Here is a 20,467-nt window from a genome sequence, read left to right on the forward strand (position 1 = left end):
TAGGTTGCAAAATTTAGACACAGTTCTAACCATGCTGTAGCTTTACAGAAGGAGAACTCTGCAAACTTGTCCATTTGATTTTCTCCAATAAAACCATTCACTGGCATTCGAGTCATACAAAAGCAAAACCACTTTGGTCAAGCCAGTTTAAAGAAAAGCAGCAGGCCTGATTCTAATCACTCTCAAAGTAAAGGATTTATGCAAACTGCAGTTATGGGTACTACCTGTCTATGATGTTTCTCTGTTGCAAACTACTAGGGAATAGGAAAGGAATTTTTTTTTTTTTAAACATTTTACTATACAGTTTAGAGAGGTAGTTGCCTTGTGACTTAAACTGGAAGAACTTACAGAGTTAGAGATTCATTACAAAGCCCATGGAAAGCATTTGCAGGCACTGAAGTCATGAAAGGATTATCTGCAATTTCACTGAAAAAGGAGACAAAACATCACAATCAAACATCTGCCCAACAGAGCTTCTCCAGAACAGTTTTATTATAAATCGTTCTCTGCCTTGATAACAAATAAAAGTATAGAATTGTTTAGTTATACCTAAGGCCAGAAGATACACGTGGGATGATTAAGAATCGAGCATGTTCCTGCATCAGGAAGTGAGCTTGTGAAGTAGATGGGTTGTATAGTCCTGTTGAGGTGTGCCCACCTGTGTCATTATAGTGGTTAAGAACAAAAGACCAGTCCCTTGTCTCATAAGCCAGAGAATTAGTAAAGTAAATAATGCTGCAGTGTTGACTGAGCCAGCCCAAGTGACTTCAGAGCTGAGACCCCGCTCTGGTGGGGGGGGACAGGACAGAGGCATTTCACTTTACAGAACTGCATCTAGCCCAAGTGAAATATTTTTTTATGATCTAAGCCAATGATTCTTCTCAACTCCTGTCCAAATGAATGTTTTACTAACTGTCATTTCTTAAATAAATACTGTGTATCTTCAGACAAAAATTCTATAAGTTATAGATAGATTCTATAAGCTAAAGCCCTTTCAGTCTTTGAGGAACTTCCCAATAGTTCTTAAGAAGTAGGTGTATCCCATTCAGAGCTCTGTCTGGCTCAGGTTTCAACCTCTGAGGCCCACAGCCAAGCCAAACAGCAGCTCCAGGTTACGGAGCGTGAGTTAGACTCAAATCTTACCTCTAGTCTCAGAACATCCTTGAGAGGGAAGATATTATTCACTACAGGTCAAGGGTCTTTAGCAAAACAACCAGCATTTCTACCTTGCTCTGAGGTTCGTCTTCCCTTTGTTGGACCACAAATGCAGTGGGGACTGACCATTCTTGACTAAGAATGCACCTTAGCAGCACTGAAACAATGCCTGGGGTAGACCATCAACCATGTCTTTGCAAGTCACCTTCTAGCATAATACTTCCCATTTTTAATAGCCTTTTACCTAGCCCATCCAGCCGCCAAGCCTCTTCCAGCTGAACACTGCTACAATGCAAGATTACTAACTCCTTTCTAGGACTAAGTAGTGACCAGGATACTTTTACCTTATGTCAGCCTGCAAGTCTTCATCTGAGGTGCTCTTCCCTCTTGGCTTGATTACAACCCGGAATTTGAACTTAAATTGCAGGTTAGGGTACAAAGATGGATGTCATCTTTGCTTTCTGAATACCAAGAAACACCTGCTTTTTTTACAGCAGAACTCTTTGTTTATATACCTTTAGGGATAATAGTGGGAGACATACCCTCTCCCACCCCCATTTGTGTTCCTATTCTCCTCCAAGAAATTGTTCTGCAATTTGCTTCAAGCCATATTAAAAAGAGGGGGGAGGAGGTATCTTTAAATTGGTTAAAATAAATGGGATTTAAGGTGTGAGAAAAGAAGCTCTTAGTGTTATGTAGGAGTGCCTCATGTGAGCAAACCCAACTAAATTAGTAAAGCTTGCTAGTAGGAAAATTCTTTCCAGCTGAGGAATTTAGTTAATGAGAGATGGCCCTACCGAGGAAGTCTAGCTTAAAAGTAGGCAATTGTCAGTCCTGCTGCTTTGGTCCTTCAATGGGACTATAGATTTGTGCTTGAAACATGACTCTGCAAGTAAGTCTGGGCAAGGGTATTTAGGCAAAGTGTGTGTTCATAAAAGCTTATGCTGTCAATCTAAAAGAGCATGCATCTCATTCAACTGCTATGAAAAAGGGTGACTGACAGAAGAGAGATGGGTAGCCCTCTTCCTTAAAGATATGCTGTGCCAGCCTGACGCGACCTCACTACTAAGGCTGTCATGAAACCAAGGTGCTTCTGGTCTAGTGACTTAAAAGTTTGACTTCATTTCTCATCTTTGATGATTTGCTTTTTAAGTTCTTTTTCTGTTTTCTTTATTAAAACATTAATTGTATGAAGCAACATATTTTGGATAAAATAAGTCTTCACCAAAATCTTCCTAAAAACGTGAGCTCAGCCAACACTGAGCTTTTTAAAGGTGTAATGATAAACAATTGCTCTCAAGATTGTCCATTTCTCCTGCTCTTGAGTCTTTTGTGCTCAGGTGTCAGAAGAAAGAAGACAGATAGCCAATGGAGGTTATGCTTCAACAACATAGGAGCTCAGTGAAGAGTAGTATCAGAAAATGTGCAATATGAGCTCATCATGCCAGCACAAATTTGTTAGAAGAATGTTGACAGGATGACTTCATGTCAGCAGTCTGTGTGTCAGATCAGGTCCTGTGTGTCACATTATTCTGGCTTCAGACTAATTCAGGTATTGCACAGCCATTACAAAAGCAAAATAAAAGCAAAAGGCCTGTAGAAGTTGTGTATCATGTGCTTTAGCTAATTCAAGAGAAATGCACTTTTGTGTCTGTGTCTCTCATCCAGGTCAAATGTATAGCGCTAGGTGACCTGGCATTTTCCAGCTTTGGTACTAATGGTCATTGAAATATAGCTTGAGGAAAAGTGCTTTGTCAGACTTATTCGGTATTTTTCTTCAAAACAGAAACCTTCACTATAGGTTTTCTTGGGATCTGAGGATGGCAGTATTCTAACTAGCTTCAAGGACAGGAACTTACAGTAAAAAGTTCACATCAGATGAGTAGATTTTGGTGAGGTCTGGAAATGCTTTGAGTCCAGTATTAAAAATACCACTGAAAGAGAGAAGAAACAAAGAATTACATGTACTGCGTTACTGAATAACAACAAACAATGTATTTAAAGTGTTCAACAGTGCAGGATGGTTATTTCACCCTCTCTATTGTCAATCAGTTAATTTATAATCTACTATCCAAAATATAATAATGCAAGAACAATTTAAAAAATCAAAATACCAGATTTATGATAAATTATAGAATCTAAAAAATGGGAACACAGAATAAGACAACTGTGCAGATCAGCAGAGGGAAGTAGCCTGAGGTGGATAGGGAGAAAAAAAATTATAACTTTGGATTCACTTGAGAGATTAAGGCTGCTTCAGACAATAGTCTGAACCCCCAAATCCTCTATCTTTCATTGAGGCTAAGAGCTGCTCAAATAGCTCTAAAAAGGGAAACGGCCTTCAGATGTGAATGCAGTTAATGCCCCTTATTTATGAACTCCTGTAGAGTGGAAATAATAAAATACAGTTTTCAATTTTAAAAACTATTCTCCTGAAATGAAATTGTTTTGGCTACTTTCTTTTTATTGCTTTCAGATCTATAGGAAAAATCTGGAAAAATCTTTGCTCCTCATCGCTACCCCCATGACACACACAGACAGCCCTTTCTAGAGTTTTCCAAAAATTACTTGAAAATCAGAGAAGGTATTCTCTTTCTCATCTCTCTGAAGCTATAATTTTGGAATTTCATGGTTTGGTTACTCTGTGCTGCTCTTTAGAAACTTCATGGGAATACAGAGAATTCTTCAGGATTTCTTTCTGCCATAGAAGTCATATGAAATCAGATGTCAAATTCAGCTGACAGGTATGCTATAAACCCCTATATGTTTAGTCTAGTAAATATAAAAGATGTGTATATTTGTGTTTTGTCCCTTCTTCCCACTATTCCCTACAAAAATACAGTAAGACAGCACTTAGCATAAGAAGAAAACTAGCTGTGGAATTTTGCTAAGGAAACATCAGTGTATTCCAGGCATTTAATGGATAGCAAGAATGGCAAAATTACCAATGAATTTGTGAACATGTTTTCCTTTCTCACGAAAGCAGTCAAAGTTCCAAACCCTACACTAGCTGGCTTTCTGTCATTAAAACAAAGCAACAGAGAAAAACATTGCCATCAGTTCCAAAAATGAAATGCAAAGAAACAAAACTGCTGTAGTGTCAAGAGTCATCTGTGAGGCTTAAGTGCCAGCTTGTTAAAGGTGCTAAATACTTACAGGTATTTCAAAAGTGGGAGGTTCTTAAAGGCATCTGGATCTATGTAATCCAAGTTTCTAAGATTTCGAATTTCACTGCAAAAAAGGGAGGAACATTACCTCATTGACCATTAATATTTAATTGCTTATCATAAAAGAAATCAGCAATGTTAAAATGACATTTCAGGGACCTAATTCATGCAGTGAGCTTTTATACTGGCCAGCACTAGCTCAAGACCACTATGCCTTCTGAGCCATCTTACAGTGATGAATTATGATCCGGGTAGGTGCAGTCCTGGAGGCTGGCTAGTTTAAGCAAGGGGGGAAGAAGCACCTGAGATTTGATTATGGATCCTTTGTCTGCACAGTCCTAAAATCAAAGCAATAGCCTGTGGTAATGGCTACTACTTTGAACATGGTGAGAGTTCTGTGTCCGCAAAGTTGAGTAAAAAGAAGAAAAGTTAAGCAAAACTTTGAGCATTGATGATGTGTAATAAGCCTATCAATTTACAACCATATATTTAACTTATTATTTTATGTCTTAATAATAATATAAGTATCAAGAAGTTGGACTTTAAGGATATCTCTGCCACGGGAATAATTTCTACAGGATAAAATCGACCCAGCCAAGTTGCCAGAGATATGAAAGTGGGAAAAGAGATGTAAAACATGAGCAGATAAATCAGTGTGTAGATTCAGGAACCAAGACTTCAGCACCTCTGTGTGTACTGTTGTACTGACAAAACAGTTCTGTGCCACCTTTCAAGTCTTCAGTTTTTACTCTGTTTACTCCAACATTGCAGGGATGCAAGGATTTACCTTTTACTTGTGTGTTAAATGGAAGTAATTACTAGCTATGCTGCTGCTCTTACAGTGCTGTATTCACATACTCTTCATGTCTGTTAGCTACTTTGAACAGTGCTGTTTCTGTATTTGAAAGAAATCTTCTCTGTGTCCATCTCTTTCTTCTCTCAAATTATTTTATTAGTTATGTAGCTATCACACTCACAAGAGTGGAATTCACTCCATAAACTTTAACTGACATGTTTTTCCCACCACTGACTACATTTAAAATGCTGGACTCAGGAGCTTCCTGGCTAGATATTTCTTTGTTGTGGACCACACATATTCCAGGGAAAGACAGTCTTCTGATCAACCTTCAGCCTGGAAATGGATCATCAGGTTTTGGCTTGTTGGTATTTGTAGTATTCTGAATAAATTATTTGGATGAGGGTACTGAAAGTAAGAATTCAAAATCTACAGATGGTACTAAAATTGGAAGCACAAAATAATGCAATGAGATTCAATCAGATTTTGATCTATTAAGTAACTGGGCCATGAGAGGGCATGTACTGTTTAACAAAGGCAAATGAAAAACTAATCAATCTGTGAATAAAAGATTTAAAACTGCCAGATGAGACAGTTGGCACAGTATTCAGAGAAAAGCTTAAATAATGTGAGTGAGGAAATCAATGTGATTCAACTGAACGCGAGGGAGAGGTTTATGTCCCTGCTGTTCAGTTTCCTTGGATTTCTAATGCTGGGATTAGGAAAGAATTATACTTCAATATACACTGTATTTATATTTGCATTTCATCCTACACTTAGCATTACAGAGGTTTCTTAAAGCCTAAAAGGAAGAAAAGGGCCCGTTGTGGTAGGCACTACAGAAATCAACAGCAGACAGCCAGTTGCCTAGAATTCTCTAGTCAAAATAGATGAGAAAGAAGATGAGAGAGGTATAAAAAGGTGAAACATTATTTGACCAAAGTGAATACTACGCTTAAGAAAAAAATCAGGAGAAAAATCCAATCTTCCCTACTTCTAGTCCAGCCAAATGTGCCTCTTGCACTTGACTGGCTGGATATGTGGCCTCTCATTTCACATGCATGAAAAAGATCTTCAAATTCAGTTCCATTCATGAACTGTGCTGCTGTCCTTGTTTTGCACACTCAAACATCATTACTCTCAGAGTACTGGAAGGAATACCCCTCCCCCTCCAAATCACAAATTTAAAGGATATCTATAGCTCCATCAATACTGGAGCCTATGAAGTCAAGCCCATAAGGAGAAAAGACATTTGAATAGTTCTGATCTCATCAGTTAACAGGATAGTGATATACAAACTGGATTTCACAATTTCTTTTACATTACTCAGTCATGAGTAATATACTCAGTGATGCCTAAATGTTATATGATAGTAATTTTCAAATTGTAATCAAAAGACGGCTGTGGGGTAAGGATTACTTCCAAAGGCACCAAAAAACTGAAAAAAGCAAGTTGATTATTGGTAGATTCATTAGACAGTGTTTGCACTTTTATCAGTTGCTTTTCTGAATCAGTGAATTGAAAAAATTGAAACCTGCTGGTTTAGAAAGTTAAGGTTCCATTGAAAAGCAACTCTAGGAAAACAGAAAAGTTTTCAAATCAACCTTTTTTTTTTTTTCTTGTATTAACTTGTAACCCCTCTTTACCTTCTTAGACTTATTTTGCCTATAGCTTCCTTGGCTTCTTTCACTTGTACATATACTTCCATGTTTTATTGTCGCCTCACAGCCAAATTATCCATGGTATTTCATCTGCATGCGCCTGTCAAGCCTTTGCACTGCCCCCAGACTGCAGCTTTTAAGATTTTTCTGCACAGCACTTGTCCCAGTGCCCTGAAATTCACGGCAGGTATACAGCAGTCCCCCCCAATATCTTCAGTCTCCCTCTCCAGTTGCTTCTCAGATATTTCCATCAAATCACCTCTCCTTTTGGCAGCGCTGTATCCCATGACCTGGTTCCACGAGCTGTTCAATAAGAGAAGTACAGCCCTGGCCCGGAGGCTGGTGGAGCTGCCCTGGCTCTTGGCTCCAGCTCACCGCAGCTCCCTGCAGAGATGGAGAGTGGTCCCCCACCAGCTCTCCAAATGACATTGCATATACGAGGGCAAGCCACTTGAACCATAACCTTTGGCCCTGCTCCCAAATGCTGAGAGGGCTTTTCATGTGGTTGTATAAAAGGAGAGAGCTTTTGGAGTGAGGCAGAGAAGGGAGTAGGGAGAGATCAAAGGAGAGTGAGCAGAGACACAGAGAAGGGGAAAAGAAAGAGTGAATTTTTCTGGGGTTCCTTCCACAGGAATGTTTTCCTAAGAAATAACGACCTAATTACAAAAACTTTTTATTTAGTGTAATGTTACCAAGCTGCAGCTCTACTAGTAAGACAACTACACAGAGACATTGCTAATCAGACACTTTCACAACTATATATAGAAAAAATAAATACTTATGCCACTGTATGGGAGAAACAGTTCTGAAATTGTAAACATGTTAAGTTTGTCTCACAGACATACTTAAAAAAGGTAAAGACAAAAAGAAGGAACAAGAAACCATTTAACCAATTTAACACAACTGGGGAAAAAACCCACAAAACCTTGGCCCTGATTTTCATAGAGTGGGAATTTTGCCATTAATTACAATCAAAATGAGATCTGACCCATTAAAATACAACAGGTGAACAGTGTCCTTAGTTTGCAGAAGTTGCTCAGCATTTGACAGGCATAGGTTCATAAAAACATATCCTATGCTTAAAGACAGCTGAGGTCTGGAAGGAACAGAAAGTCAGGACAGAGGCACAAGAACTGAATGAGGATGAAGAAAATGGATCAAAGCTGAAGCACATTTAGAGGCTTGGCAGGCATGGATGGTGACGGACACAGGATGCCTATTCACATGACACCTGGCTCAAGCCAAAGCAATTAGTTCCTCCCTTCCACAAACACTAAACCTTCTCCTAAGAAGTTCTTCTGTTTAAAACCACATGTTTTAAAAATTAAACTGTGTGTATACATTTAAATCAGGGTAAAAAGATTATTCACATAAAACTGCACTTTATGAAAAGCCCATGAAAAACAACCTGTGAAAATGAAACTCTGTGGCATGACTTCTTTTCAAAACTGTTAGAATAACTGCAACCCCCTTTAAAATACCCTATGATAATCTTTACCCAGTATTTTTTTAGCAATAATACTTTGAAAATACTATGGAAGTGGAGAACATCAAACAAATGCATAGTACAACATATACATTATCCCTGAATAATTTTGTTCTCTGGAAAGTAAATCAAACCCAACAATGATAAGCATTAACAAATCAGAGGAGTTACAGAAGCAATACAGAAAAATGCTCAAATTTATAAATTGCTTTCTTTTACAGTTTATATGCAGTTGCCTAATTTGCCAGATGCCTGCATATTCCCTGATTAAATAATACATGTGTTTTACTTCCAAACAGATTTTAAAAACCTGGTAAGCACTTTTGAGTGGTAGAGGTAGCCTTTCTTCGTGGGCTATCTGCAAAGACTTGGGGTTTGCCTATAGCTTTTGTGAGTAAAGTTCTGGTGCCTTGTTCTGGGTAGTATTTTAGGCTCTTGTGCAGAAAAAAACAATTATATCTTGTATGTCTGTGTATAGTTTCTTTTTTGGTAGTGCTCTGTGAGAAATATAAGGGGTCCCGCATTACATACTTACATACCGTTGTAGAGCAGACCAGGAAACCTCCTCCCCACTGTGCCCTCCCTGCAGCTTATGCCATAGGTGATGTTGAGTGTAGGTGCCTGTGAGCTCTGCTGACTCCTGCCCTGGTCTGCAGCTTTCCGGTCATGGACAGCACATCCAGGCCTGGGATCTGGCATGGTTGTGATAATGCGGCGATTTTGGACCTCGCTGGTGTGCTCTGGCCTGCCTTAGGGAAAGCCATGACAGAGGCATGTTTACGGCAAGGGGCACTGGCTGTCCTCCCAGGCAGGAATATAAATGTACTTTGGGAGTCGTCAGAGACTGGAAGAGGACAAGAGAAAGGCTTCTGCTCATACTCCTCGCCAACACTTTAGGTAGCAGAAAGTAATGCAAATTAGGCAGTACTACAGAGCACATCACAGGAATGAGTGCCTTGGGAGGCACTGGCAACACCAGAGCTTCAGCCACCACCCCTTCAAACTAGTCACATGTTTGAAAGTCTGCATTTTGTGGAAGAGTTCTTTATATTCAAAGGCTTACATTTCATTACCCTTTGAAGGAGATCAATTTTCTGTTATGAAATAAGATCCTGAGGGAGATTTTTCTAGTTTGAATCTAATACAGAAACAATAGAAAACAGCTATCTAGCCAGCTAGCTCCTTTTCCTCAAGCCATCCTCAAGAAGCCTTTATATCCATATAATTTAAAGCAGACAAGATACTACACTGCATATTGTGTCGAAGAATCTGGCAATGAAATGCGATGGCCCATAAGCATTTTATCTTTAACTTCTAATAAGGTGAACTACAAACAAGTACCACATGAGGAATTTGTGGTGCGTAGTGCCAAACGCTTTTTTCATTGCTTATAAAATGTGCTGCCAGTAAATGTTACGTTAATTTCTCATTTCTGTTAAACAAGAAATCCTAAAGACAAAACAACTGTGGAAGAGGAGGAGAGAACATGAAGACAACAGGCCTGGAAAAACCATCTACAGAAGAAGGAATGGCATTATAACCAAAGTTAAGTACTGTTATCACACCAAAGCCTTCCTTTGAAACTCTTTCAGGAATATTATGGGAGGATGTTATTGGACTGAACTAGGTCTCGGGATTCTGGACTCTACTTCTAGCTCTGCTTGTCAGGTGCTCTTAAGGGAGGCACTTCCACTTTCCAGCATTAATTGCTCTCTATCTACAGTAACAGTAATGATATTATTTCCTCTATTTTTATTAACCTTTCTGTTTCACACTGTGTAAAGTAAAAGGAAAAAAAATATAGAAAATAGAGCAGTGTTAAGAGATCATCTAGTTCAATCTCTTTCTCTGAGTGAAGATTAAACAGACCTATGGAATTTCTGATTACACAGCCTTAAAGGCCTTCAATGATAGGGACAATCTCCCCAGGAAAACAATTACAGTGTTCACTTAAGCCAGCCATATGAAAAGATTTACTAGAGTCTAACATGAATCTTGCCTAATCTAATTTAAGGTTATTATTACTTTTGCTTTGTCAAACATCAGTGTGGAAAATGGGTTGTAGCTTTTACCCTTTGCAGCAACCTTAAAAGATATATCTGCCTCTGGCATGTTTTCTTTCTGGACACAAAAGTCTTTCCTCTCTGACAATGTTTTCTGGATCCGTGATAACCGCAATGCTCTCCCATGGAACCTCTGCAAACACAAATCTTCTCTGCAATATGCCAAAATGCAACTCATCTGAGCTTTACAACACTGGCACACTTTCAATTCCCTCATTCAGATCAGTAATGGAAACACAGAGGAGTACCAGATGCAGGATGGATCCTGTGAAGCTCTATTCAATACATTACCTTCTCATTTTGACAGGGCATTGCTGAATGACAGGAACTCCCTGGATGCAGGTATCCCACCACTTTTAAACTGCCCTAGTGCATAATTTGGTGAGGACTGGTTGGAACAAAAAGGTATAAAAACACTTCCCAGAAGCCTTTGTCCATAACAATCCCGTTCCATTTAATAACCAGATAACCACTATTCATTTTACTAGTGCAATTCCAGAATGATTAGTTATTATTCCTCATCTCTCCAGCTAGTGCCATTTTGCTCTGTGCTTTGACCCTTCTGATTTTATTTCTGGTGCTTATATTACTGTTTTACACTTATCTTCAGTAATTTAACAGAAGTAATTCTTAGTTGCCAGTTTATTTCAACTTGCCATCAAGCTCTTAATGTAGTCCCACATATTTTTCACTACACTTTCTTACACTTCTATGGGAGGATACAGAAGAGAAAGGGAACTGCCACATTATGGAGAAAGGAAATGAGGAAAGGAATATTTAGCTACAAAGGAGGCAAGAATGACAACTCAAATATCAACATATATGTTATTTCCACACATTCCCAATTTATTTTATTGCTGTATTCATTTATTTAATGACAGTACTTACATATGAGTGACTTTGCTTAAACTGTTGAAGGAATGGGCCTCCAAACTCTGCAGCGTTTCATCTATGGAGATGTAACTAAACACCAGCAAACAGAAAAAGAAACAAGTCTCAGACCTTGGCAAGCCATGGCTAGTGCCCATCATGCTGCTTCATTTTTCCTGTCATTCTTTTTCTCACCCAAATGCCATGACACAACCAGACATGTGGACAGTGTCTGAGGGAGGAACTTTTAACAGGATTATGATTTTGACTGATGCCTTAGATGCACACTATACTGCAGAATACAGTTAAAGCAAAAAAACCCCACAACAGTGCTATTAAACAGCAGAAGCAAACATCCATATTTCACATTTCAGAATGATATCTCTTTCCTTTTCCTTACTTAAGATCACCTTGAAGTTCTCTAAGGGGTTCTAGCCTTTGGGTAAATTGGCATATTTCTCTGTATCGAAGAACTAAAAATAAGGAAAGAAACAAAGATGGTCCTTGGGCCATCACTGCAACAACTGTTGCAATTTCACTAGAGAGAAAGAGATCATCAGGGCAACCAATGCTTTGATACTGCTGAACAAAAGAAATGTGCTCTAATATGAATTTAGAGAGAAACTCTAGCCATACACCGAACGTTGTAAAGGATGTGAGGAGTAATGTGACTCAGAAGCAAGACCAGATAGCAAGCTTAAGAATAATTTATTTGCACTCAGTTTGGACTGAGCCATGTTTGTACTACCAGTACAATAGCTCTACAGGGTTTCTTCACCATTGTTAGGAGGATGATAATACTGGAACTACTGTTAAAGGCTTTGAAGTGTGAATAAAGTTGCAGTAAAACTGTTTATTGCAGATTTTCAGAGTAACTGACTTACTGCTATTATCTTACTCTGTCTTTCAAAACATCTTAGTTTTAAAATCTGTTACTGCTGGGATAGCATTTATGTATTCCTGTATTTTATTTACTTTTCTAATCATATCTTATATCATATTTCTAATCTATAGAACTTTGAAAATAATTGGAATGCCTTGTGTACTCTTTATATTTTTTATTATTATTAAAATATCTAATATGTTTTGATACTCTTGATCAAAGTTAATGACTCACTTTTTAATATTTTGCATGGTTACACATACCCTGAGCAACTAGATCATTATTTTAAATGCTCCAAATTAAATTGACTAGAAGAGTCTTAAGTCGTCAATTTTAGGTGTCAAAATAAAATAGAATATAAAAATGAAGAGACTGTATCATAGGCCTTTCCTCCTTTTTAATCAGTAGACTTGCAAAGACCTAGTATCACACTTAGTTTAAAAAATATCCAACTGGTATTTTACATCAACTCTAATTGGGCTGTGTTCCTTAAAAAAAACAGGGATGATTTTTAACATTTTTTCATTTTTTTCCAATGACAGTATTAAGAGTAATAATAATAATTAAGTAATAATAATAAATAGCAAATTAAAATACAATTATTTAACCCAGGAGGGCTTTTTAATACAACAAATTATCGAACAGATTTTTACTTTTTGTGGAAATTTCAAAGAAGATAAATCTTTATTTCTTTCAATGGCTATTAAAAAATATTTAAAATGTTTTAAAAAATTGGAAAGAATACTTTGTGACCAGCACATGCTCTAACAACCAGCAGACGACTAATACCACTAACTGTTCCAAGGGAATTTATGTCCTCTCCTGACTAGAGCTAAAGGCATATTACCTGAACTAATTTTAACTCTTCTAACATGAGATTTGTTTTATTGGTTGCTTAGGAGATGTATTCAACAGTGTTTGAAAAGATAGCAGAAAAGTAACTAGTAGAGATTATATGACCAACAGATTTTCTTTCTACAGTAGTATTGCTTTTACAAAGCTATTTGCCTCTTCCAAAAGGAAAGAAGATAATACAGAGGAATACAATAAAGTATTTCCAGTCTGTACCTCTGTGATTGAGTACTGCAGAGTTAGAAGTTTATGTGAGATGCTTTAATTTTGTTTTCCTGGCAGCAATAAATGTCTGTTCCCCAGGAAATAGGAGTTTCAGTCTTAATAGAAAATTAATTATTTCATTTTAACAGAGCCTATATTTTAACATACCAAAAGATAGGTTATATCAATGACACATTAAAAAAAAAAAAAGTTGTTCTATATAGCAAACAACTATATATAAATCAGCTTGACAGAAAGTGAAATTAAAAATGGATAATGAGGAAACATTGCGTCCTCATGCTGGGACTAGGAATTAGAGAGTACTTTTTGTGTGCTCCATGATCAAAATGGGTCACCCTACATCAGGCAGGCAAGCGCTTTTCTCTCACATATGAGAAGAGGCAGAAGAGCAGCAATGGGGATTCCTCCTCCCCTCCTTCACCCTTGCAGCCCCCACATCCCTTCCCACCATGCCGCAGGTCACATTTTTACTATACTGCCTGGCTCGGAGCTGATGAGTTACAATTTTATATCTTTCAGCTGTGGGACCAAAGTGGGAGGGAAACGTCTTATTTTCTTCGCATGTTGACCTCCACTCTCCTGCTTCATAAGCAGATGTATTTGTGTATATTAATTAAACCACATCATCATTGATGACAGGGGAATGAGTAGTTTTATTTGCTTTAGTGTCATCTAGATAAACACCCAAAACCCACATAAACTCATTCAAAATCTCCTCTGAGACAGGAATGTTAAACAGAAACGTGTATTAATGGTACGTAAACATTTACTTCAAGTGTTCAGAGTGCCTCCAAAAACCTTTGGGCTCTGGATAATGAAACATAATAAAGCATGTTAAAGGTAAGAAATAAAAATCATAGCAATCAGAACTAGAAGGAGTTGCATCAGAAGATGAGGGAAAGCATGTTTAAATTCCCATTTTGAAGGCGTGTTACAATTCAGCACCTCCTCTCCCTACCAGCTGTGTTTAATTTGCAGGATTTCAAAACGCCTTCAACACCCACTGCGAGTACTGTCATAGCTTAAACACCAGCTGCACAGCTTCAGAGAAAGTCTGTTTGCAGATAACACTTTAATCATCATTGCTCATTCGGAAAGACCCTGAGAATGCAGGATTTAAAGCAGATCGGCACGTGGCAGTAGCAGTAGCTCCCTGCCCTTATTTTCTTACTTCTCCCTCCCTCCACCTTTCTTCACTTTTTTCCCAGCCTCAGCATCCCCTGTGTCGCTGTGCTGCTGCCCACCGGCTGCCCCCATTCTCTTCTCCTGCTGATGGCAGCCAGCTCATTGATGTGTGGGCTGCTTCACGAGAGGACAACCAGTATCAGCAAAAGCAATCGAAGACCTGAGTTAGGGCTGGACCGTATGGGCTGGCACTGGGGAGTTGTGGGAGCACTGTGGCGCAGATGCACACCAGGTGTGGGGAGCCACGTGGTGGCACTGTCTGTGGGACAGCAGCGTGCACGGGGTGTGAAAAGGCACTGTCGCACAGAGGAAAACAGTGCACAGGGGAAATGCCGTGCTCTGCATGTGGTTGCTGGCAGAGACTGCTGTGCAATGGTGAGGATGCTGCTTTGCATGGAGAAGCTGTGGAGAAAACTGCTCAAGGAGCTACAGGTCAGGTGTCTGTGAGGTATTCATGAATGTGACCCCAAAGCATCATCCTGAGCCCAGGAAAAAAGGTTTCGTAATCCTTTATCTTAAAAATACTGAATGTTCAACCTGTCCTAAGTCAGGAGGAAATACCAGGCAAAGCCCTTCCACCAAGATTGAATGTATTTGCAACTTTAAGGGTGTAAACCAGAAATTTGTCTGGCACCTGGAGTCCTGCATCCAGTTCAAGAAGGATGAGGAACTACTAAGAGAGAGTCCAGAGGAGGGCTACAAAAATGATTAGGGGACTGGAGCATCTCCTCTATGAGGAAAGGCTGAGGGAGCTGGGCCTGGTTAGCCCGAAGAAGAGAAGACTGAGAGGGGATCTCATCAACATGTACAGATATCTTAAGGGTGGATGTCATGAGGACAGAGTCAGACTCTTCTCAGTGGTGCCCAGCAATGGGACAAGGGGCAATGGGCACAAACAGAAGCGTAAGAGGTTTCAGTTGAATATGAGGAAGAACTTCTTTACTTTGAGGGTGACAGAGCACTGGAACAGGCTGCCCAGGGGGGTTGTGGAGTCTCCTTCTTTGGAGATACTCAAAATTATATCCTCTGCAACCTGCTCCCGGTTTGGACTGCTTTGGACTAGATGATCTCCGGACATCCCTTCCAACCCCTGCCATTCTGTGATTCTATGATCTGAATAACTTAGAAAACCTTTTGGGTTTTTTTTTTTTTTTTTTTTTTTTCTCCAGTGCACTGATGCATTTCTGGCAGGAATTAGCTTTGCACTTGCAGCATTTCATTGAAATGCTTTTTGCTTCATTCCTGTAGCAAAGCAGCACAGCGAAACAATCTCTATTTCTGGCTATCAAGAGTACATAGATATGCATTCATTTACGAGAAATAGTAGCTCTAAATTTTTGTTTAAACAAGGTTCATAAAGAGGACAACTAAATTTTCTATTCAGTACAGAGGAAAAAAAGGTTTATTTGTGGAAATTACATAGTACAAACCATATAGCAAAATGAAGTGCTATATTTGGAATGGTAAACACAGTCTCTATCACCCTATTGAAACTTCAGAACGTTTTCTAGATGAGTTTACAAAGCAAGGAATTATTGGGTAATTTTCATTGCTGACGGAAATTATGGTCTGGGAGAGGCAAACAAGGCATCTGGTACATTAGAGGCCAAGGCATACACAAAGTTAAAATAGTTAAAATAGAGGAACTGGTTCCTTAACGCAAAGTTTATATCAAGAAGGTGGGAGTTCATGATTTGTAGAGTAGTAATGCTAGAGGAAAAATCCAGAAGGGCATTGACACTTCAAATTTAAACTGCTGTCTATTCTTTCTAGGCTTTTTAAAATTAACAAGAGAAAGAGAAATGTGGTAAGCCAGAAGGCATTGCGCAGGAGGAGAGTGTAATCAGGTCATGATCTTAGGTAGGTTACTGCAATATTCAACTGTACCTATGCTATTTTCCTACAAATAAATGTGGAGTAGGGGGAAGGTTAAACTCCATATTCAGATGCTCTCTTCAAAGAGTAATGTGGGGAAGATATTGACATTTGTTTTCCCACGTAGTCTTGAAATCACAAACCAAATAAACTAACATGGATGCCAACATGTTATCTTAAGATGTGTAAAAAGCACCTATTCATCTCATTCAAGGCCATAAGGTCTTTGTAATTTTGACTTTCCTCGTCAGCTGAAATGTGATCAAACCACGCAACAGGGTGGTTATCTGTTACCATGTTACTACCAAACAGTACAGGCTAAAGATTGTCATTGGCTGATAATGCCCATGGAGAGAGACCAGGTGGCTAAGTGGCCCTACCCTATGAGGTCCTAAGTGACCTAGAGACAGGCAGTGCAAATACCCCTTCCTCACCTCCAATGCCATGAAGGTTAGGAAAATTTGGTGTAACAGCCATTTGGTCACTGGAAGTTTTTGGAGGCTAGGCATCTTTAGAGAAGGGTTCACTGAGTTCTTCAAATGAACACCTGTGCCTTTACAAATTCATAAACATTAAAATTTCAGAATTTTAAAATCTGAAAAGCATCTAAGCAATGGATAATGTGTCACTGAAAGCCAAAGAAGAGTTGACATCCTTCTACATTTAATAAAACTCCCTTTTTGAACAAAGTTCATCAGGTTTATATATGATACTATACATCATATGAGGGACATTCTTCTCCCCCCCCCAAAAAAAAAAACCCACCCCAAACCAATACACCATCTATCTGATTAAACTGAAATGGTAAATAAGGCTGCAGATATCCAAGAACAATTACTTACAAGGATTTCAGAAAGTTATTACTTCAATACACCTGGATGAAACTATACAATATCATTAGGCAGACCTCCATGTCCCCCCAAAGTCCCATTTCATGAATTTTTTAATAGTAGTCTACCACAGCCATTCACCCAAAGCTCAGCTGGAGTTCAGACTTGCAAGGAATAACAAGGATGAGAAGAAGAGCTCCTATTGCTACATTAGTAATAAAAGGCTTGAACAAGAAAAATGTGGGCCTCTTGCTCAGTGAGGTGGTTTATTTAGCTAACGGTGGACACAGATAAAGCTGAGCACCAGAGTGGATAAAGCCCTGAGCAATCTGGTTGGACTTTATAGCTGGCCCAACTTTGAGCAGTTGGTGGACTAGAGGCTTCCTGAAGTCCCTTCTAAATTATATGACTCTCTGATTCTAGGGAGTGAATTTGGAGATTGCAGAAAAGTTCCCTGCATCAAATAGCAATGCACAGGATGATAGATTATGGGCCAGCCACCAAGAAGAAGAAACAAAGTTGGGACAACTTTGTCTCAAGACTGCTGACATCAACAAGCAAGGGTTGCTGCTTTCAATGGGACAAGTATTGATGTGAAGCAAATAGGTAGAGGCTGCTGGTTGCGCATTTACAGATTGTATCCATGCATGTGTTTACATACAAAGGAAGTGACACAATAGAAGTCCCTCTCACATCACACAAATATTAATGGTTTTGTGAAAGTCCATCCCTAGTCTAGAAATCCCATGGGGTCTCCAATGAAATGAGTTACTGCTGGGAGCCAGAAAAATATTTTTAGCCAGGAGCAGCAATAGAATATGTTCATTTTTTATGAATGAAAACTTTTTTCATATTTTGCAAACTGGAAAAAAAAGTTTTATAGCCTTATTTATCACATCTACTTCATTAAAGGTGTGCTCTTATCTAAAAATGCCTAGTATGCCTTCCTATAGCTGGCTCAGGTAACAAACAGCTGGATGATTACCTGCAGTTCTAAAATGTAAGTGGTGAGGTAGCAAAGGTGCAAGAATATTTTAATTTCAGAAGATTTTATACACAAAGACAGAATTTTGGAGAAGGAAGTTATTTTTAATAACAGAGCTAAAAGTATAATATCAGAAACAGAACTTACATCCTAGAGATGTTGGGGAGATTGGAAAAAGCATCACTTGGAATTGTTCTTAGATGAGTCTCCATGAACCTCCTATAGAAATAAAAGTTTGGCTGTTAGTATCCGTTGGTAAGTACATTAACATTAAAAAGTCCTACACAACTCCAGTTCTGCTCCAGTATTTCTATTCATATCTTCCCTTTTCCCAGTGTTTCCATCTTTGCCTCATTTCTATCCCTTTTTCATTACATGGCTTGGTTTTCTTGGTGTGCTCCCTCAATTTAAGTTACAACCTTCTGTATTGTCTTTCCTAGGAACTCAGCATTCAGTGGTAATGATGGACCTTCCAAAACTCCAGAGCATGACCAGCAAAGACATTTGCCCATTGAAGTAAATTAATTTTTAAGAGTATAAGCATTCTTTTAATCATTTCAGGCTCCACAAAGATATTCCATCCCTCATTCCAAGCAAGAAATTCAGGTATACCAGCCAAAATTGAATTAGAGCAATTGTATACTACCTCCACAGAATTCTCCATATACTTTGTAATAAATATAACATTCTTCCTCCCTAAACCTCTGATGTGAGGATGGCATGTACATTGTTATTTTTTAGCTTAAGCCCCGTTAAAGATGCACTTCAGGAAAGAATACATTTATGTATCTTACCCATCTGCAGGAGGGTTCAGAAAAACAGGAAATATTTAAGGGAGATAGTTATCAACAGCCAGGTTCTCAACAGAATGAATCTCTAGGAGATTGACTCCTCCAAAAAAGGAGGAAAAGTTTTGGAAAATTAGCCTATAATATCGGTTAAATTTACAGTTATAACTGATCATTGCTGGATGAAGTAATCTTTGGTTTTCCAGTATACCTGGGAATACACTTACATAATTCATAGTCAGTGAATAGTCTGAAGAATAGTCAAGAACAAATGATAAACTTCGCCCATAGCTGCTGTTTAAGAACAGTTCAGTAGAAAAGAATTAAACAAATTAGGATGATTTCCTAATTCTGTTTTCTGATTCATTATGTGAAGTATTTGATTACAATAATTATACTTGATTTACACAGACAAAAATATTATCATCTTAGGATTTACCAAGCTTCTGGAACTTGCATACAAGAAATAAAAATATCTTTAGAAATTCTTAAAACTTCTGTCTTGAGTAAAAATATAAATTAAGAGAATGTACGCTCCTGTCATCCAAGGGGAAGGCTCTGTCTACTTCCCGAGTATATGTCCCTTGCTCTGTATAGTTCTTACAAGAATGAGCAAGGAGAACCTAAAGACTTCTTTTTTCCAACACTGGGTTGATGTTTCTCTTGACCTCAATCCACCCAGCTCCCACTGATCCCCCAACCAGGGGAATGTCAGCTGGTTCAGAGGTATACTTGCCTATTCCGCTGCACCCATAGCACCTTGACACACATACCAGTGTCCCATCCTTCTCCCTCCTCCACTTCATACTACTGCTTCCTTCTATTATCACAGTCCTAGACAAAATATTTGTGAAACCCAGCCTGCTGATCTTGTTGTGTTTCAACATCTGTCTGTATTTCCAGGCCTTTTAGGAAGCTGACAGTGATGACTGAGGAAGATCTGGTTTCAGACAGATTTTAACAAGTCTTAAAGTAGAACAGCATGAATGAGGGACCTTGACAGGCTGGAGAAATGGGCCATCAGGAACCTTAGACAGTTCAAAATGGAGAAGTGCAAAGTCCTGCACCTGGAGAGGGACAGCCCCACACACCAGTACATGCTGGGGTCAACTGGCTGGAAAGCAGCTTTGCAGAAAAGGATCTGGGGGTCCTGGTGGACACCAAGTTGAACATGAGCTAGCAATGTGCCATTGCTGCACAAAAGACTAATGGTATCTTGGACTGCATTAGGAGGACAAAGCAGTCCTAAAGCTTCTTCCTGAGACTGTTATAAGCCAAGAAAAGCATAGTTTAAGCCGCTTTCTACCATCCAAGCTCACTTTCAACCTTCCATATCCCGCTGGTCCTCTGTTCACCTACAAAATGCTGACTCACACGATAGTTACTTCTCATCACCAATCATTGCAGAAACTAGTACTTAACCTGTCACTTACACATAATTCCATGTTCCAGAAAAGCAAGAGTTTAAACACCATGCTAAGTCTCTTCTTGACCTCCTGCCCTTATGTCAGATGTTTCACCCCTCTCCATTTTTGACAGACAATGAATGGAGTCAGACCCATCATTCATGAGCTACACATGGGCTAAGCGAGCTCACATTAATCTTTCATTGACATACTTGAAATTTACACATCTCATCAGAAAAA

General features: G+C 38.8%; 1 protein-coding gene across 3 annotated transcripts in view; it reads right to left on the reverse strand.

The window, feature by feature from the left end:
- TSHR (thyroid stimulating hormone receptor) overlaps nucleotides 1-20,467 on the reverse strand; it is a 62,533-nt gene that overhangs the window by 21,740 nt on the left and 20,326 nt on the right. Inside the window, exons 2-6 of one of the 3 annotated variants that reach the window (XM_009646633.2) lie at nucleotides 18,181-18,252; nucleotides 11,217-11,291; nucleotides 4,312-4,386; nucleotides 3,015-3,089; nucleotides 349-426 (exon numbers count right to left, since the gene is read on the reverse strand). In XM_009646633.2, the coding sequence (XP_009644928.1) occupies nucleotides 349-426; nucleotides 3,015-3,089; nucleotides 4,312-4,386; nucleotides 11,217-11,291; nucleotides 18,181-18,252 (375 nt within the window). The remainder of the gene's footprint in view (nucleotides 1-348; nucleotides 427-3,014; nucleotides 3,090-4,311; nucleotides 4,387-11,216; nucleotides 11,292-18,180; nucleotides 18,253-20,467) is intronic. The other 2 variants (XM_009646634.2, XM_009646635.2) reach the window with 2 other exon arrangements.

The sequence above is a fragment of the Egretta garzetta genome, unplaced genomic scaffold, assembly GCF_000687185.1.
Source record: "Egretta garzetta isolate BGI_Z169 unplaced genomic scaffold, ASM68718v1 scaffold79, whole genome shotgun sequence".
Classification (NCBI taxonomy): Eukaryota; Metazoa; Chordata; class Aves; order Pelecaniformes; family Ardeidae; genus Egretta; species Egretta garzetta.